The sequence below is a fragment of the Zootoca vivipara genome, chromosome 12, assembly GCF_963506605.1.
Source record: "Zootoca vivipara chromosome 12, rZooViv1.1, whole genome shotgun sequence".
Classification (NCBI taxonomy): Eukaryota; Metazoa; Chordata; class Lepidosauria; order Squamata; family Lacertidae; genus Zootoca; species Zootoca vivipara.
In genome coordinates this window covers 56,580,002-56,599,506 of record NC_083287.1, presented here as the reverse complement: position 1 = coordinate 56,599,506, position 19,505 = coordinate 56,580,002, and the positions used below count along the sequence as shown (strand labels likewise).

The 19,505-nt window shown below is 52.9% G+C and overlaps 1 protein-coding gene across 1 annotated transcript; it reads right to left on the bottom strand.

Annotated features, from left to right (window-relative positions):
• Positions 1-141: 141 nt before the first annotated feature.
• On the bottom strand, positions 142-18,995 carry LOC118092065 (NAC-alpha domain-containing protein 1). Its single transcript, XM_035129805.2, has 8 exons — positions 13,704-18,995; positions 12,072-12,371; positions 10,401-10,489; positions 9,193-9,276; positions 4,923-5,069; positions 4,195-4,326; positions 2,927-3,049; positions 142-315 (listed from the first exon to the last, which is right to left on the bottom strand). Exons 1-8 carry the CDS (start codon positions 18,925-18,927, stop codon positions 301-303), a joined length of 6,114 nt encoding a protein of 2,037 aa, XP_034985696.2. The 5' UTR covers positions 18,928-18,995; the 3' UTR covers positions 142-300.
• Positions 18,996-19,505: the final 510 nt, after the last annotated feature.

The window sequence follows — 19,505 nt, the reverse complement described above, 5'->3', positions numbered from 1 at the left end:
TCTGCCCATTCTTCTGAAGAGAATGCCAGCAAGGCTGAAAATGTAAAAAAAAAAAAAACAACCACAAACAGACAGACTGCAGTTCCCCAAGCAACTTTGCCCCCTTCGGAAGGAAGACACTCTTGAAACCTGTGTGCAGTTCAAGTGAATATACCGTTTATTGAGCAGCATTTTCAATGCAGAATAGTCGGGACTAATTATTTGCAGTCCTAACAAACAACAGCTGTATTGGATATGAGTTAACTGTGCATCTATACAGAAGGGGTGGGGCAGAGGCTGGGTGGGCTTGCCAACCGGTCGCTACATCGTCAGCTCCTGCACAAAAAGAAAAGGAGAGAGGCTTTGCCACTTTTGTATTTGCAACAACATCCCTATTTCCTTCCTGTCCCGTCCCCCACTTTGCAGGGTTGAGTTGGGACAGATCCTCGTGTTAATAGGATCGTCCTGGATTGAGCGCCACATATTTTAAACGGCTCTTGTCACACACAATACTTTCCAGGTGGCTTGGCTGACACACAAACATTTAACTGCCCCTCAACCAAGCATACAACAATCGGGTCACGCGCACATCTAAGCTCAGTATCACCCACACTGGCTGGCAGCAGCTCTCGGGAGTTTCAGGCAGGATTTGAAACCAGGACTTGGAGGCACCAGCAAATGAATTTGGGATATTTTTGTGTGCAAAACCTGGAGTCTTTTAATGAAACAGTCAGCTATTGCAGCCCAGCCGGAAGGCATCCCACACCTTTTGCAGGAAGGAGAAAAGTATCTGCTCCTTTTTAGCAGTTCCCGTTAAGGATGCCACCTCACTAAGGGGAGGGGGGGTGTTGTCCCAAGGCCCCATAAAACTAGCACCAGCGCTGACGGCTCCATACCATGGCAATAAGGAGAATTACAAAATAGCCTGAAGCAGAATAGAGGCCATTGGCCCCGAATTTAAAGTACTGAAGGATTCCTGCAGGTTCGAGTAGAACCAGGCCCATTACCAGCCCTGCATTCTCCTAGAGGGTTTCTGCCTGGCCAGAATTTGTCCTTGAACTCCCACCGTGCCTTCTGCTTCCCTGAATGAAGGACAGCGAGTGCTTTGTTTAAGAAACCAGCTGGCCACAGAAAGGGGACCATCTCGATTCCTTACCCTTCCCCTGCTGGGATGGGGGGAAATCTCTGGCACTCAAAATGTTGCTGGCATAGCCAGTGGTCAGGCATTCTGGGAGCTGGAGCCAAGCAACACCTAGAGGACCATGCACTTCCTGTCCCTGTCATTTACGGCTCTTCCATGTGGCAGTTTGTTGTGGCCGCAGGGCTACCAGCAGATGCAGATTCATGCGCGCGCACACACAGGATCACCCGCATCTAAATATCCACCCACACTTCGCCCATATAATCCAGGCTTGGCAGAACACAGAGAGACAGGTCTGGCCCGAGACATGTTGGCACCTGATGCAAAAACCACAAATGCCTCCTACCCTGGAGAGAAGGGGTGAGTGAAGATCTACATCAGGAGCAAGGAGGAAATTGAGGTTTAATCCTGACAAGACAGGAGGCAGGCAGATGTGGCGGGTTCCCTGGTCCTGAATGGGGTAACTGTGCCCCTGAAGGACCAGGTGCGCAGCCTGGGAGTCATTCTGGACTCACAGCTGTCCATGGAGGTGCAGGTCAATTCTGTGTCCAGGGCAGCTGTCTATCAGCTCCATCTGGTACGCAGGCTGAGACCCTACCTGCCTGCAGACTGTCTCACCAGAGTGGTGCATGCTCTGGTTATCTCTCGCTTGGACTACTGCAATGCGCTCTACGTGGGGCTACCTTTGAAGGTGACCCAGAAACTACAACTAACCCAGAATGCGGCAGCTAGACTGGTGACTGGGAGCGGCCGCCGGGACCACATAACACCGGTCCTGAAAGACCTACATTGGCTCCCAGTACGTTTGCGAGCACAATTCAAAGTGTTGGTGCTGACCTTTCAAGCCCTAAACGGCCTCGGCCCAGTAGACCTGAAGGAGCATCTCCTCCCCAGACACCGGGGTCCATCTCCCATGGGCGTTCTGGCGGTTCCCTCCCTGCGAGAAGTGAGGTTACAGGGAACCAGGCAGAGGGCCTTCTCGGTGGTGGCGCCTGCCCTGTGGAGCGCCCTCCCTTCAGATGTCAAGGAAATGAACAACTATCTGACTTTTAGAAGACAGCTGTTTAGGGGGCTTGCCCAGATGGGTGGGGTATACGAAATTATATTACCAGAAACAGGCAGGGGGTAGGGGAAGAATCAACTCAACTTGAAGTAGGAATCAAAGGCCATGGGGTCTGCTCTGACTCATGCTGGGTTTGGTGCAGAGCCCAGGTGACCCCAGAGTAGCAGCCCTTGCCATTTCTGTTCACTGCAGCGGCAGACTTTGGTCTCAAATTTCAGCAGTGCCTCATCGGGGAGTTTGCATGGCGCCCCGCATGGTGCTTTGCAAGCCCTAACAACCAGCTAATGGTGCTTTGCAAGCCCTAACAACCAGCTGGTGTCCAGGTGATTGTGACACCACCTGATTGACAGGTGGGCGCCCCTGCAGGGGATGGAGGGAGACGAGGATCCAGACCTGCTGGCCAGATCCAGAGACCCTTTCACCCAGAGGTGAGGCCTTTCTCAGCTATAGATGCCCACCCTAGAGGTGAGAATTACAGAGATGGAAGGGACCCCGAGGGTCATGTAGTCCAACCCCGTGCAATGCAGGAAGCGCAACTAAGGAATCCCTGACAACAGTTCCCACCATTCCTGACCCTGACCTAAGAACATGTTTTGGATCAAGGGGGTCAAAACCCCCAAAGGAGAAGCAGTGAAGGCAGAGAGAATTGTCACCTTGCACCATCCGGGGCCCCCAAACCCAATGATTTCAACATGCAGATTTCACACACACACACACACCACTTCCCTGCACATGAGACTCACCATGATGGCGTTCACAATGTCGTTGTTGTTGTGACGCAGGGCGCGTACTGCTTTGGGGTGAGACACATTGGCTTGAGCCATGACCAGCTCGATATCCCTCACCTCCAGACCCGTTTCGTCAACCTGCCAGAAGAGACGAGGAGGAGGACTTAGAAACAGAAAATCCCAGCCAGGTATCAACAGATCCGCTCCTGTGTTTATCTACCTCCCTAACAGAGGAATGAGTCAGCCCACTGGTCCATCTTACTCAGTATAGACTACACGGACCGGCAGTAGCTCTCAAGGTTTTGAGGTGGAGAGTATCTCCCTACATGAACTGGCCTGGGTGCCAAGATCTCACCTTCTCTCGGTCCCACCAGCATCAGAGGCAAGGCTGGGGGTGACCCGAGAGAGAGAGAGAGAGAGAGCCTTTTTTGTGGTGGCCCCCATATTGTGGAATTCCCTCCCAAGAGAGGTCAGACTGGCTCCCAGTCTGGCTCTTGCTGTCAGGGCAAACTGGATTTCAAGGCGTTCTGGTGTGTTTTAATTATAATTAAAATACACGGTTCATTCGGTTTTTATCCCTTTGTATTTTATAACACCAATTTTAAATGATGGAAGCCGCCTAGAATCCCAACTTGGGAGAAAGGCAAGATATAAATACGTTAAATAAACAATAATATGAGTAACAAACAACAACAACAACAACAACAACAACAACAATAATACTATAATCTCGCAGCCCTCCCTGGAAATGATGTTGGGGAATGAACCTGGGGATTCCTGCACGCAAAGCAGATCGTCTCTCACTGAGCTATTTCATTTCTTAATGTTGCTCCTCCTGCCCACAAAAAGCACTCTGGTTCCTGAAATTCATTCCAATTGTGCAGATAAAATAGAACTGACAGAATTCTACAGGATGGGGCATTATTGTGTGAAAACAGCCCAGATCCAAGGATCCCCAGATGGTGAAGATGTCAGGCAGGATCCTGGCGCCCAGGCATCTTCGCTTGGTCGCAAGTGGTGGATAGCCAAGTGCAAAATGCGCCTGGCTAATTTCGAACACTGCCTTTTTGCGGCGAGGCGAACAGAACTGTAGACAGGATCCCAAATGCGGCCGCACCGGGGTTTTGTGTACCGGCATCATATCGGCAGTATTATTTCCGATTCCTTTCCTCGTGATCCCTACTAGCATGGAACCTGCCTTTTTAAACGCCAGCTCATCCAGCCCTATTTTATGACCCCGAGATCTCGTTCCTGGCTTGCTGCCTTGCACCAGACCACCGTACCTCCTCTTCCTCCTCGCTCTCCTCCTTGATCGTGAGGGTGGGAGCCGCTTCAGTGATCAAGGGCGAGTGCTCCATGGGGACCTTGAACTTCTCTGCGGCAGCTTTGTGTACCTGCTGAGAGAGGTCTTCGATCTGCAGAAGACAAGAGGGCGTGGGAATAAATACGATGAGGGCACACCCCGAGTCCTTTCGCCACTCTGGACGTGCACAAGAGACCTGGGGGAAAGGCATCACGCAGACTCTGGGTTCCCTGCCTAGCTCACGACACCCATTTGGTTACCCCGAGAGGCGAAAGTATTCCCCGAACAACTCCGGCCCTAGCATGAGGCACAGTGAGGCAGCTGTCTCAGGCGGCTGAAGCTGAGGGTGTGGAAAGGTGTTGAGAGGGCAGAGTTCTCTCTCTTTGTGTGTGTCTCTGTCTTCCACCCTCCAGTGGTGTAGCGTGGGTTGCCAGTGCCCGGAGCCGGCAAGCCGCCAACACGACGCCTTGAACAGCCTGGAGACTCGGGAGCATGAGACAGGGAGACAGAGCCTCTGTCGGCGCTGGGGACCAGAGCCCAGAGACTCCTGGCAGCAGGCAGGCAGGGAAGGACAGTGAGCCAGGCACACAGCAGCCCGATCCTCCAACCATTGCAGGGGGTTGGACTAGATGACCCTTGGGTATCCCTATGATTCCTAACTGGATTCAGAAGCCCTTGCCAACCCCTGGGAGACCACCCACTCCTCACCTTGGCCTCTCCAAAGACAATGTAGATGTCCGAGGCAGGGCTTTTGAAGACGTCCGGCTTGGTGATCACAAACAAGATGTTCTTCGACTTGCGGATCGTGATCCTGGTGACGCCGTGGATTTGCCGCAGACCCAGCTTCGACATGGCCTGGAGGGAGAGGAGGGAGACAAGGGGATGGCAACCACTGAGCAGAAAGGTTGGAATAAAGCCATGCTCAGAAGACAGGGAGAGACAGGACTCTGGCTGATAAGCGGAGTCCTAAGGTGGGATTACCTGGTTTCAAAAGTTATTTCCTGAGTCAACTGAAGGAATTCCCACCATTTCCAATTCAGAGAGAAGAGTGCCATTCCTTAGCCAAAAATGACAGAACCCCCGGCACAAGAGGGATGTGATCAACGCAGGAGAGCCCCAAAGTTTAAAGATGTGAAAAGTTTGGGGGCCGCCTCCATCTGCGGAACTTGCACCGTTACAGATGCTCATAATACTCTTTCGGCATTTGTAAGAACTTGATCTTTTCATGTGTCCCCACCTACTCTTTGGAACTCCCTGCCTATTGATGTCAGGCAAAAGCCTTTGCTGTACTCTTTCTGGCGCCTAAATTTATTTATTTATAGTTTTACTACTTCTTAGTTAGCCCAGCCTTTGCCGAACTGATGCCATCCAGATGTTTTTGGACTACAATACCCATCAGCTCCAGCCGAGTTAGCCAATGAGCTGCAGGCCTTGCCATCTCCACGCAGGGGAAATTTTATACGAGATCTATCAAAACATACAGATCATGACGACAGAAGAATCACAGCACTAGCCCTTTCCTTAAATGCAGTCAGTTCCCCAATGCCTGTGGGCTAACAAGAAGGTCTTCACCTGTCGAGTCTGGCTTCTCCAGGAAGGGAGTTCCGGAGTCTGGGAGCAGCCACCACTGAAAAGGCCCTGTCCCGGGTCCCCCCAAGTGTGCCCTTGAGGGTGGTGGGACTGAGAGAAGGGCCTCCCCCTGAAGATCTCACAGCCCGGGCAGGTTCATATGAGGGAATACGGTCTTTCTGATAGCTTGGATCTAAGCCATGATGGGTTTTACAGGTTCAGTTTCTGTTAATTGGTTCTCATGGGAAACTTACAGATTCTTGCTTCACACAATTAACTCACGGCAGTGTCAATTTACTCTTGGCAGAAAGCCAAGGTCTGCCTGGCCTGGAAACTACTCTCTGATTGGTTAATGACCAGCACTGAACTCTGTTATCTAGGAATGCTAGCACAGTTGTTCCTTGTTGGGTGTTAGGAGTAGGAGTGCTGCGTATGGTTGGAGAGACAGAGACAGAGAGGATTTATTTTGCTTTGCTTTGTATGCAGAAACTCTGCTGGTTTTATTTTCTTTTAATAAATCCTGTAAATAGTTATTGTGCGTCTAGCCGACTAGTCATTTCCACCTCAACTAGCTTCTGCGCTGTGCAGGAAAACTCTGCTACGTTTGGGCTAAAGCCACTAGAGCTATGCCTGACACTTCAAAATTCTCAGATAACCAACATTTTGAATTGTGCCTGGAAACAGATTGCTAGCCATTGGAGCTGTTCCAACATGGGCAGAGGCACTGGGTTGCCCCCAAGATTGAGGGGGGAGGGGATGGTGCGCATCTCCTGACGCCATGCAGGTCGGTGCAACTTCGCTGCAGGCTGTGTCAGTCCCCAGACAACATTGAGGGGGGATCAAAGACACCTTGGCCTCTTTGAGTTCGCATGCCTGAGCAAGGGAGCCATCTGCTTCCTATGACCAGCTCCACTCAGCAATCTTTGGCCCAGTTGTTATTATTATTATTATTATTATTATTATTATTATTATTATTATTATTTCAACTTATACACCTCCCTACACCCGGAGGTCTCAGGGTGGTTCATAACAAGACTACAACATATAAAATCAAACCAAAAGCAATAACCCCCCCCCCAAAAGCCACATTCTAAAAGGGTGTTGGATGTCAATAAGATCAACCAAAGGCCTGGTTTAAAAGGAACGTTTTTGCCTGGTGCCTAAAGGTGTATAATGAAGGCGCCAGGCGAACTTCCCTGGAGAGAGAATTCCACAGATGGGGAGCCGCTGCAGAGAAGGCCCCGTTCTCATGTTGCCGCCCTCCGAACCTCTCAAGGAGGAGGCACAAGAAGGAGGGCCTCAGAAGATGATCTCAGGATCCGGATAGGTTCATATGGGAAGAGGCGGTCCTTGGGGTATTGCAGTCCTGAGTTGAAGTTTCTGAGCACTTTTCAAAGGCAGCCCTATGCAAACCCCATTATAGCGAGTCCTTGGGACGCACATGGGACCGCCTGAATTCTGCAGGAGAGTTTTCTCTCTGTCTCAAGCAAGCCTCTCCCAAGCGCTAATTAGCTGAGGAAAGGCGCTTCCTGTCTTTGGAACCAGTTAAGAAGAGATTCTTCTTAACGAGCAGCCAAGAATGCCTATTAATTCCTTCCAAAGCCTCTAAGCAAACAGATTTCTTAATTTTATTTTTAAAGGGAACTTGACTCGGTCAGTGCTGCTCTGGAATCCCTACGACATTGGGCGGGCGAGAGGAGAACCGGACGTTTAATCTCTCTGGCTAGAGGCAAACTTCCAGGAAAACCCTGACCGTGCGACAGTCCCCACGTGCGTGACCTCCTTTCTGACCGGGGCATATCATGGCCAAGCCCCATGGCCTCCCTACGCCCTTCCTGGCCAGCCTTGGAGAGCGAGGGGCTGCGCTCTGTTAGGTGTCAGAAGCAGGGATAATCCCCAAGCCAGTGACGAACACAGGCAGCCTTATTCAAACCCTAGTCCAGCCCCTTTCCTTGGTCTCAGGGCAGCCTCAGCTAGGGCTTCAAGGATTGATGTCAGGTGGGGGCCCCTTCTGATTCCCCCCCAGGGAATATTCATCTGGGTTGCAGCCAGGTTGAACAACACTGGTCAGCAACTGGCAATGCCTTGGCCAAATGCCTGAAGGACCAGGTGTGCAGCCTGGGAGTCATTTTGGACTCAGAGCTATCCATGGAGGCGCAGGTCAGTTCTGTGTCCAGGCCTCCATCTGGTATGCAGAGTCTACCAGCTCCATCTGGTACGCAGGCTGAGACCCTCCTGCCCATTTCTCACCAGAGTGGTGCATGCTCTGGTTATCTCCCGCTTGGACTTCTGCAATGCGCTCTACGTGGGGCTACCTTTCAAGGTGACCCGGAAACTGCAACTAATCCAGAACGTGGCAGCTAGACTGGTGACTGGGAGCAGCCGCCGAGACCGTATAACACCGGTCCTGAGAGATCTGCATTGGCTCCCAGTACGTTTCCGAGCACAATTCAAGGTGTTGGTGCTGACCTTTCAAGCCCTAAACAGCCTCGGCCCAGTAATAACCCCACATCATTCAGCTCGGACACCGAGGTCCAGCACTGAGGGCTTTCTGGCGGTTCCTTCCCTGCGAGAAGCGAAGTTACAGGGAACCAGGCAGAGGGCCTTCTCGGTGGTGGTGCCCGCCCTGTGGAACGCACTCTCATCAGATGTCAAGGAAATAAACAACTATCTGACTTTTAGAATACATGTGAAGGCAGCCCTGTTTAGGGAAGTTTTCAATGTCTGGTGTTTCGTCGCTTTTTTAAGCGAACCTTGAAGTAAGTGTTCCGGTTTCCGGACTTTTTTCAGAAGCCGAACGGCCTCCGCTTTGAGTGTTATGCTGCGATCAGTCTGTTTTTGCTATTTATTTTGCGTTTTTGTTTTTGTGACTGCGTGGAACCCAGTTCAGCTAGTGAGATTGTGTGACTGCAGTACATTGTTTATTGCCTTCATTTTATGGATCAATGGTCTCGTTAGATAGTAAAATTCATGTTAAACTTCTGCTTTAGGGGTTGTTTTTAAAATTCTAGAACGGATTAATCCAGACATCCCCAAACTGCGGCCCTCCAGATGTTTTGGCCTACAACTCCCATGATCCTTAGCTAACAGGGCCAGTGGTTGGGGAAGATGGGAACTGTAGCCCAAAATATCTGGAGGGCTGAAGTTTGGGGGTGCCTGGATTAATCCATTTTGCATCACTTTCTATGGGAAAGCGTGCCTTGGTTTTGGAACACTTTGGTTTTGGAATGGACTTCCGGAACGGATTAAGTTTGAGAACCAAGGTACCACTGTACTGTAGACACCAGTTACCTCTCACGGGATGCCACATGCCTCAGTAGACCATTCAGGGAATTACAGAGTTGAGAAAAGTTTCTGCTTGTCCGCTCTTCCTGCCCCCCAGACCCTCCCTGCCCGATTCTCTACTGACCTTTCGTGCTTTTTTCTCGCTTCTGCTCTGTTTTGCTCTGCTAATGGATTCTTCACCAGTTCCCAAGGAGTGTGTTAGTTGCGCCTGGAAGATGCAAGTGGGACGTTAAAACACCCATACTGATTCTTTAGTTGTGGCTCCTACACTGCAGGTAATTGGGGATCCTTTGGGTCCCTTCCAACTCTACAATTCTAAACATGGTTTACATAGCAGTAAACATGGTTTCAGTTCTAAATATGGTTTACATAGCAGAAACATGGTTTCAGTTCTAAACATGGTTTACATAGCAGTAAACATGGTTTCAGTTCTAAACATGGTTTACATAACAGTAAACATGGTTTCAGTTGTAAACATGGTTTACATAGCAGAAACATGGTTTCAGTTGTAAACATGGTTTACATAGCAGTAAACATGGTTTCAGTTCTAAACATGGTTTACAGTGGCTGGCTTTGCCAGGCCCCAATAAGTCAACACATTGCAGTGTACTTTGCCAATTAAGTTTCATTAGTTTTCCTAATTTTAAACGAATTGATTCAAATTTAACACCAATTTAAAAGCTGACTTTTCGCCCCCCCCCTTTCAATACGTTTCTTTTCCCTCCCTTCTTTCCTGCACACAGTAAAATGCTTTTTCTTAATTTCTAATACGTCCCCATCCATTTGCTATTTCCACCGACTGTGCATGTTCAATCCTTGCTGAGACTTTTACCCATTTTCCTAATTAATCAAATGGCGTTAATCTTCCATTATCATTAATCATCATTTTAAATCGTATTTCCTCCAATACAACTTAATGAGCCTGTCCTTATGCGTTCGCATCGTTTCAGTTCACCAGCACTCAAGTTTTACAAGCCTCACAAACACCCAGAAAAATCTCCCGATCTCCCTTGCTAGGCGATTCAGATCTGCCGCTAGTTGCTTTCTCATTGCAGCGTCGTTTGCACATGCTCAGAGGAGCCTCGCTGCTGCGCAGCCCCCAGGCTGTGCCAGGTTCAAGAAACATCTTTTAGCCCAGAGTTGGCCAGAAGGTGTATGGAAAGATCTACTGGTGAGATCTCTAGGTGATCTGCTGAAAGCTCAGCCCACCCATTGAGGGGGGGGGCGATTAAGATATCTGCCCCCCACAAACTCCCTGAGGCCGGAAGTTTTTCAGGAGCCTGCAATCTCTGCTTCCTACAAATCAAGCCACCTTCCCCGCAAACAAAGCACCTGTGTCTGAGCTGTCCTTGGTCCTGAACCCTCTGCTTCTTCCAGTTCAGGTAGGGACCCTTCGTTGCTTTCTGAGTCATTTGAGGACCCTGGAAGAAAGAGAGAGGAAGCGAGTGAAAGGAACCTCTCCGTGTCCCAGATAAAGAGACCATTTATAAAACTGATTTTCCTTTGCCTCTCAGTCTGGAGGTATCCATAACAACAACAACAACAACAACAACAACAACAACAACAACAACAACAATTTATTTATTTATTATTTATTATTTAAACCCCGCCCATCTGGCTGGGTTTCCCGAGCCACAACAACATTATTATTATTATTATTATTATTATTATTATTATTATTATTATTATTATTAAACCCCTGTCAGGGAGTTGTTGCGGCTACTCCCAAATAAAGACACTCCAGTCCGTTGTGTCTTTCAAGGTTTTATTTTGCATGCTATAATAATCTCAAAGCAGTTTTCAACACGTGAAAACATCCAATAAAAAAAGCCAGAATAAAATTAATTCAAGCTTCAAGGAAAATATTACAGGACCTTCTCTAAGGGACATTTGGCTTCCCCATTATTTATCTACCTGCTCAATTTATAGAGCTGCCCCATAGCAAAAATACTCTAGGAAGCCAGCGGGGTGTAGTGGTTAGAGTAGGCATAGGCAACCTTGGCTCTCCAGATGTTTTGGAACTACAACTCCCATGGTCCCTGACCACTGGTGGCCCTGTTAGCTAGGGATCATGGGAGTTGTAGTTCCAAAACATCTGGAGAGCCAAGGCTGCCTATGCATGGGTTAGAGCAGGCATGTCAAACCTGCGGCCCTCCAGATGTTTTGGCCTACAACTCCCATGATCCCTAGCTAGCAGGACCAGTGGTTGGGGAAGATGGGAATTGTAGTCCAAAACATCTGGAGGGCTGCAGGTTTGACATGCCTGGGTTAGAGTGTTGGACTAGGACCTGGGAGATCAGGGTTCAAATCCCCACTCGGTCCTGAAGCTCCCGGGGCGACCTTGGAGTCAGTCGCCGCCTCTTCACCTACCTCACAGGGTCGTTGTCGGGATTAATTGAGGAGGGTGGTGAACTCCTTGGAGAAAAGGGTTGGAGAAAAAGGCAATAAATGAGCTCTTCTGCTGACCTGCTTAAGAAAGCTGGAGGGGCAAGCTGGGTGGAGATGCCAGTCGCCAATATGACATCCAGAGATCTCCACACCAGTAGCAAAACGCGCCCGGCACCTGGCTAATTTCTAACATTGCCGGCACGGCATTTGCCGTTTCCACCTGGAGACTGGTGAGAGCCATAGAATCATAGAATCATAGAGTTGGAAGAGACCACAAGGGCCATCCAGTCCAACCCCCTGCCAAGCAGGAAACACCATCAAAGCATTCTTGACATATGCCTGTCAAGCCTCTGCTTAAAGACCTCCAAAGAAGAAGACTCCACTACACTCCTTGGTAGCAAATTCCACTGCCCAACAGCCAATCTGTTCTCCATCCAGAAGCACCACTGCTGGGCAAGGGAGGGCTGGCAAAGGCAGCCGTACCAGAGGCTTAATAGTAGGTGGGGTGATACCCCCATTGGGGCAGAGCCCCAGGGTCAGGGCTGGGGAGTTTGCCACCACCTCCATCCACACACCTCGGGACCAAACCCTGGAAGGCCAACGGGGGTGGCTCACCTTTGTGGTTGGCCTCGTGGGGCCTCTTCCCCGCCAAGGCCTTCTTCTCCTCCAGGAGCATCATCCCAGTCGCTTCCCTCAGGCTCTCGATCTCCGGGCAGCGGTACAGCAGCTCCCGCTCGCTGGAGGAGCTCGACTCCAGCTGCACGGGCCCCCGATCGCCTCGCTTCTCCCCTGCAGAGACGGAGTCCTTTTCTCGGGCGTCCTTGTTGCCAGGCAACCGGTTCCGGCCCCTGGAATCTTTGCTGCCGGGAGGCTGGTCGTCTCGGCAGGGCCTGGCAGGCCTGGCGCTCTCCACGGCTGGAGAGAGAAGTAGGTTATGGAAGGGGATTTTTTTTTTGGTGGGGGGTTTGCTTTCCCTTGCCAGTTGGAAGCCAATTACTCCCAAACAGCTTCACCCAACCTGGCACCAAAACAATTGTTTTGCCCGACAACTCCAGCCAGCGTTGCTGATGGGAGTCATAGTCCAGAACATCTGGGGGGCACCAGGTTGGGGAAAGCAGATTTGGATCCCCAAAATCGCAGCATGTTGGGCTTAAAGACCTTGTTTCTTCTTGGATCAGAGGTAGCCCAGGGTTGAGAGGCTCCCAAGGAGAGGGTCTTCTGGTCAGCCATCTCCTTGGCCATTGTGTCCTGGCAGGGTTACCCAGCTGAAGTGGGCAGCCGGCTAGAGTTCAATTTCCCACAATGCCCAGCAGCAATGCATTGTGGGAAACTTGAAGGGTGCCTGGATCTAGTTTCATGGCAGTGCTGGGTGTGTGAACCAAGGAAAACAAAATATGGAAGTCTATTTGGAAGATCTCACACTCCTACTGGTGTGTCAAGACCTCAACGACTCAGGCCTCAAATACCTGAAAAACCGGTATTGCCCTGTGGCAGGGCCTGCTTGGTGGTGGCTCCCTGTTTGGGGAATCACTCACAAACAGGAGGAAGTTAAAACATTCCTGTTCACCCAGGCATTTGATGTCGGACATAGATGATGCCTGGCAACCTAAAAGTTCTTAGTTGCGGCTATTTTAAAACATTTTGTTTTTATTGCTTGCTGTTTTCTTATTGGTTGCCTAGGCAACTTTGGGTGGAAGTGTGGGATACAAAGTTATTATTGTTAATAATAACAATAACAATAATAATAATAATAAGCAAGCCTGTTCAGATGTTTAGACATTTGATGCAAATATAAACAAGATTCCAAGGAATCTCCTGGACTCCCAACCTCCTCTTTGTGGGTCCTATTATTAATCATTTCCTCCTGCATCTTTTATTATGGTGCAAATCTATTACATCTCAATTGTGTCCAGAATTCACCCTTAAACTACAAGTCATATTCCAATCCTACTAACGATTTTCACTGTTTACAATGGTCTTTAAGATAAGTTATCAATTTCCTCTGACATTTGACGCAAGTTTTAACCCCTGGTTTTCGTCTATTGCTATTTTAACTTTTTGAAAGTTTTAAATTACTGTTCGTTTTTCTTATTGATACGTTTACTGTGTTTCTCTTTTCCGTACGCTGCGTTCAGGGTGTGGGTGTTTCTACAACCAGCGGTGTGCAAATTTTATGAAATAGGTAAATAAAATCAACCCTCATCCTCCCGTTATCTGTATGGGAGAGACGGGGAAATGAAAGCTCACCTTCCGCAGGAAGCTTCCTGCAGTCCCGGAGGAGGATCGGGTCCTCTTTGGAAGGAGCTTGTTCCTCGTCAGACCTGGCTGTCGAAGCAGGAAGCCACGAAGCAGCCGAGGGGCCGTGGAAGTGGCCCTCGGAGGGAGGCAGCGGCGAGGGAGAAACAGGAGGCACTTCTTGGGGTTCAGAAGGTGGAGACGGAGGTGGAGAAAGAGGAGCCTCCTCCTCCCAGGTAGGCAACGGCTCAGCCTGCAAAGAAACAGCCAGGGACTCTTGAGCTGGTCCTTCAGAGGCCGGCAGGGTCTGCGATAGAGGAGAGGAGGTCTCTACACTCAGCAAACCGGCTTCCGGGACCAGGAGTTTTGTGCTTTCAGCAAAAGCACTTGAAGGAAATGGTCCTTCTTCACTCTGATCTTCCTCTTTTGGGTGGCCAACCTCCTCTGCTGTGGCGCCCTCTAGTCTCGTCGTTTCTGGAATCTCTTCAGTTGACCCGTCAGCTTCCGGACTCTGGATCGGCGGCTCGGCTTGCAAGCTCTGAGGTGGAGTTCTGTCGATGCTCTCAGATGTCTGCCCTTTGCTTTCACCGGGTGCAAAGACGGCCTCCTTGGCAGGCTGATCCACTCCTTCCAACGCGGAACTCGGCAGCGGCCCAGCCCCCGTCTCCACCTCCTCTGAACGAGGGGGAACAACCACATCTGGTGGAACTGCAACCCTCTCCATCTCCAGTCGGCCGCCGAGCTCCTCGCAAGGTTGGCCGGCGTCTTGGTCTTGACTGCCGCCGTCTCCAGCAACATTGCAAGTGGCTCGAGGCTCCAACTCATGCTTCAATTCTGACAAGTCTGAGTACTCCAAGACGTCTTCCTTAAGGCTGCCGAGAAGGCTTTGTGCTTCGGCTACCAGCAGGCTGCTCACCAGACGGGCAGCTCCCAAGCCCTGCTCCCGGAGGTTGCCAAAGGAGCCCCGCAACATGTCGGTGATCTGCTGCTGGTCTGCAGTGACCTCTGGAGGCTCTGCAACCAACGAGGCATTCTGCCACAAGGCACCAGGAAGCGCAGGCTGGCTGGGGGCGGGAGACGGCCTCGCTGCAGCAATGGCTTCAGAATCATCCGGGGCTGCACCAGTCCTCCTGGTTCCCGGCGACTCTGCAGCACCAACACGATCTGTTTCTGCATTTCCACTGGAAAGGTTGTGCTGGGCATCTTCAGGCTCAGACAAATAGATCTCCTCTTCAGAAGCAAAGAAGAGGTGCTGGCTTTTACAAAGCACGGGTGACGCATCCCTTGGTCGGGCGCCGGATGGAGAAGGCGGCTGGTTAAGAGCAGAGGAATGCAGACACAACGCCATGCTCTGCCGGGAAGGTCCCTCTGCTGGCGGGCTCTTCAATGGCTCAGCCAAGGGTTCAACCTTAGTATCTTCAGTCTCGACCACTCGATGTTCCAGCTCAGAAACGGCTGCCAGCTGTTCTTGTGGAAGAGGAGAAGGGCTCTTCTCCACATCCTCGGCCGGGCTGCCCCATGCCTGCTCAGGGGTGCTCAGCCCTTCCCTCTCAGAGCCAGGGGATGAAGTCAGCACAAGGGTCCCACCAGAGATATCCTCAGCTGCCGTGAAGAAGCTGCTGTCTGCCTCCGAGTTGGGCATGGAGACCTCTGCCAACTCCGGGGAAGAGAGACTGGTATTCAGGTCCTTTTCCTGCACAGAAGGTTCAGCGTCCAAAGCAGGCGGTTGGAGACCCTGAAGCAGAGCTTGAGCAAAGGTCTTCTTTGGCACCTGCAAGGGTTGCCTGGGTAGGCCCTCGACCCTGCCTGTGGAAGGCGCTGCAACTGCGTCCCCTGCCGTAGAAGTTCCTGGGGCAGCTTTTCCCACCTGAGCTTTGGTGTCCAAAGGATGCTGATCGTCCAAAGGAGGCAGAGATGGAACCGCCTCCATACATCCTCTGTTCCTCTGAGCCTCAGGCCCCCGTTGGACAGCCAGCTTGGTGTCTTTGGTCGCTGCCTGGGGTTCCAGAATCTGTACCCCACCAAGCTGTGGCCGGTCTTTACCACCCGCTGGCTGAGGGCAGCCTTCCTGGCCAACAACCTGCTCAAAGGCTGCAGGAACCATGAGCTCGTTCTCTTCTTTCTGTCCTGGATTCTTGTCCGAGCTTGCCACCAATGCTGGGCCATCTGTGGTCTCACTGCTGGCAGGGGCAGGAGCAGGAGCTTTCCCTTGACTCTGAATCTGCGCCAAATTCATGTTGCTGTCTCTCAGGCTAGGCTGAGCGCCAGGATCCTGGAATGAGACAGCCTCTGATCCACACAGTCGCACAGGAACCGTGCTTAAGTGCTGAGCTTGAAGCCCGCCTCCTGGCCAAACAGCACCTTCTCCTGCCGGGATCTCAGCGACAGAGTCTGCTCTGCTGTTTTCGTCAGAAATAGCATCCTCTTCTCCCTCAGACGGACTTCCCCAGTCCTGGCCAGCATCAACTTCGTCCAATAGCCCTTGCTCCTCCATTGCCCCAGTGGCTTCCTCTACCACTGAAGCCTCTTCTTCCCCTAGTTGACCTTTGCCCTTGGCGTCCTCTCCGGCTCCCTCAAGATGGCTGCCTGTTTCTACCAGGATGGGCTCATGGTGGCTCTCACTGGGCTGAGGCTCCCTCACACTCAGGTCTTTGGCCTCGCCAGTCTCCAAGCACAGCCTGAGATGGGCTGCGCCGTCTCCTATCGCCACACTGGCAAGAGGGCCTGTGGAGGCCTCCACCTCCAGCCCAGACAAGTCTCTTGGCATCCCGCAGACTTCAGCACGCTCTTCCACATCTGTGGGGGGCAGAGGTGTGGCTGCCGCCAACAAGGTGACCTCACTGTCCACGGTAGCAGTGTTCTGTTCCGTGCCGTTTGGTCCCAGCAGGGGCCGAGAATCAGGTTTTGCCTCAGAAAAGATGGCCACCACATGGTCCTCGTTGTTGTTCATCTGGTCAAGGGACGAGGCCTCCTCGAGCTCGTCCTCCGACTCAAAGCAGGCAATAAGGCACTCCGCTGTCGGCTCGTTGTCGGCTCGAGTCGCTTCAGGCTGCTCCAAGATGGCCGCCTCACAGGATCCAAGGAGGGACACAAACGGAGGCTCCTCCTTCTCTGGCTCAACGTCAAACACCCCTCCGTTAGGCCTCCCTGCTTCGGTCAAACCTCCCCCCGAGGCGCCATCTTGGTCAAGCAGCTCCAGAAGCCGCTCCTCTGACTCCTTTAGCCTGGCATTGATGTCAAAAGAAGACGAGTCGTTGACGTCTGCCGTCGCCATCTCCGCAAACGGCACGGGATACGGCTTTGGGATCCATCCCAAGGGTATGGCGGGGCCTGCATACACCTGGTCTATCCACTCTGCAGCCGTTTGTCCCACAGGCCGAGGCCCCTCCAACGAGTTGTCCAGAGGCGGCAAGGCATCGGCTTCCTCATCTGTATCAAAGCAAGCAATGAGGCATTCTCCAGGATCAGGAACGTTTACCTCAGCAGCCTCTTGCCCACCTGAGAGCGACTGGCGCTCCGGGGAGGCCCTTTCTCTTGAAGGCTCTTCTCCCACTTGACATCCAGTTCCACGACCCACCCCTCTAAAAAGAGCTGTGGGCCCCTGCTCCATAGGAGACCCCCATCCTTGACCGGTAGGGGAACTACTGCTGCTTCCAGAACATTCTGAGGAATCGCCGGGAGCTCTAGGCACAACCTGCAACCTGGAGGCCTCTGCTTCTTCGGTGGGGAGTGAAACTTTGATTCGGTCCTCCTGGGGTATCTCTTCATCTCCATCCTTCTCCAGGGAGAAGCCCCTCTCCTCCTGCTCCTCCTTTTCGGCCCTTGGGTGCCCATCGTCCCTGGCAGAAGCCGTCTCTTCCTCGTCTGTGTTGTAAGCGTCGGATGAGGTCTCCATCTCGCTCTCGCTGCCCGAGCGGGACAGCGCAGGCTCCGTGTCTTCCTTTGGAGGCTCGGCCGCTTCCTGAGCAGGGGCGACGGCAGCTTCCGCCACCACGGCATACTGCTCAATGCTGTAGAGCCGTTCATCGTCCTCCCCGTTGTAGGAGGCCGAGTCTGAGGACTGGGAGGTGTCGTCCTGGTAAGCAAAGGACTCGTCCACGCCTTCGTTGATGGAGGTTTCCGAGAGAGAGTGCAGGAAGGAGGCCGAAGTGCTGTCGTCATCCTCCACGCCGTAGAGGCCGTCGTTTCCCACCGACTCCCCTTGGGGGAACAGGGTGATCTCCATGGACTCCGCTTCGAATATGAGGCTCCCACGGAAAGGCAGGAGCAAAGCAGAAATCATCTGGTCACTGTCAGCGCCGTCCACACCGTCGTCTGGGGCGGAAGCCGCCGTCTCGGCCTGCGGCCGGCCGGGCACATCCGCCTCGGAGGAGTCCGTCCCAGAAGGGAAGGCAGCGAGTGAACCGGGCAAGAGGCAGGGCTTCGATCCCCCAAACTCTGCAGAGTCTCCGGCTCCCGCTTCGTAGGCAGGTGGGGCCTCTGCCTTGGAAAGCTCGCGGCTCAGATCCGCTTCATCCCCAGAGTCCTCTCTGCTCTCGGGCCAAGATGGAGGCGCTTGCTCAAACCTCTGAGGGCCCAGCCTCGAGGTAGCGACTTCGGCGCCCCAGTCGCCACCATCTTCCTCCGGGGTCGTCTGCCCGTCGTCCTCGTCCTCGGGGAACGACGAGTGGACTAAAGTGCTGGAGGAGAGGGTCTGGAAAGCAAACTCCCCCTCCAAGTCGGGAGACAGGCTGGGTCCCCGGGGAAGCCTCGGGCGGCCGTCCGCCGCCTCCAAGAGAAACTCCTCGCCATCCACCGACGGGGCCTCCATGGCTTCCAACTCTGCTATCAGGTTGGGAGAGCAAGACGGGGAAGTGCTGGCGGTACCCGAAGAGGCCCAGCTGCCTCCCTCGGCCGTGATGTAGGACCCTGAGGGGGAGGTGGGTGGGGAGCAGAGGCCTTCGTTGTCTGTGTCGTTCTGCTCCTCGCTGAGGCTCTCTTTGGAGAAGGGGTGGTGCCTGAGGTGGGAAAACACAGTCTTGATGGGGGTCGAGGGCGCCGTGAAGTATAGTTCTGGGTCCAGGCCACAGGTGTGCTTGCCAGGCAGGGGCTGGGCCTCGGCAGGCTCTACAGAGAGGTCTTTGGTGAGCGCAGGAGGCAGGGAAGGCAGGTCCGCCAAATGTTCGCCCTGAGAGAGTGGAGGTGGCATGGCTGCCCTCTCGGCCTCCTGTGGATTCCGGAGGCCGGGGAGGGTCATGCCAGCTTGCCGGCTGGCCAAGTCTTTTGGGGTCTGGTGGGGAGGCCTTGCCTGGAGGCCAACCAGGTCCTGATCCTCCACGTCGCTCGTTTCCTCCTCCTCAGAGCTGGCCTCCAAGGTGCCCCGTTGGAGTGGCGCAGCGGCAGCCCCTTCCCCACCTTCCTCATCCTTGCTGAGGCATTGCGTCTCCTCCCCCATCACTATGCGGGTGTCCAGCATGTCCATGCCCGACGGAGGCTCCCCGTGACCTTTGGGCGCCACCTTGGTGGCTTTCGGGGCCTGCTCCATCACGACCTGCCCACACTCGCTGAGGGCCACCAGGCCGGTCGCGGCGTTGCCCACGGCCGTGTCGCAGCTGGCTCCTTCGGGCTGGGGGCGGTCCTCTTTCTTCGCCGGCAGGAAAGCCGGAACGACTTTGCCACAGAGGGTGGGGTCCATGGGGAGGCCGGCCTGGCAGTCGGGCGTCACCGCCGGGGACATCTGCAGCGGTGTCAGGGCCTCGCTACTCGGCGTGGAGGGCGTGGAGGTGGTCCGGGAGACATCTGGGGGTGGGGTGGGGATTGAGAAGAGAAAGATTG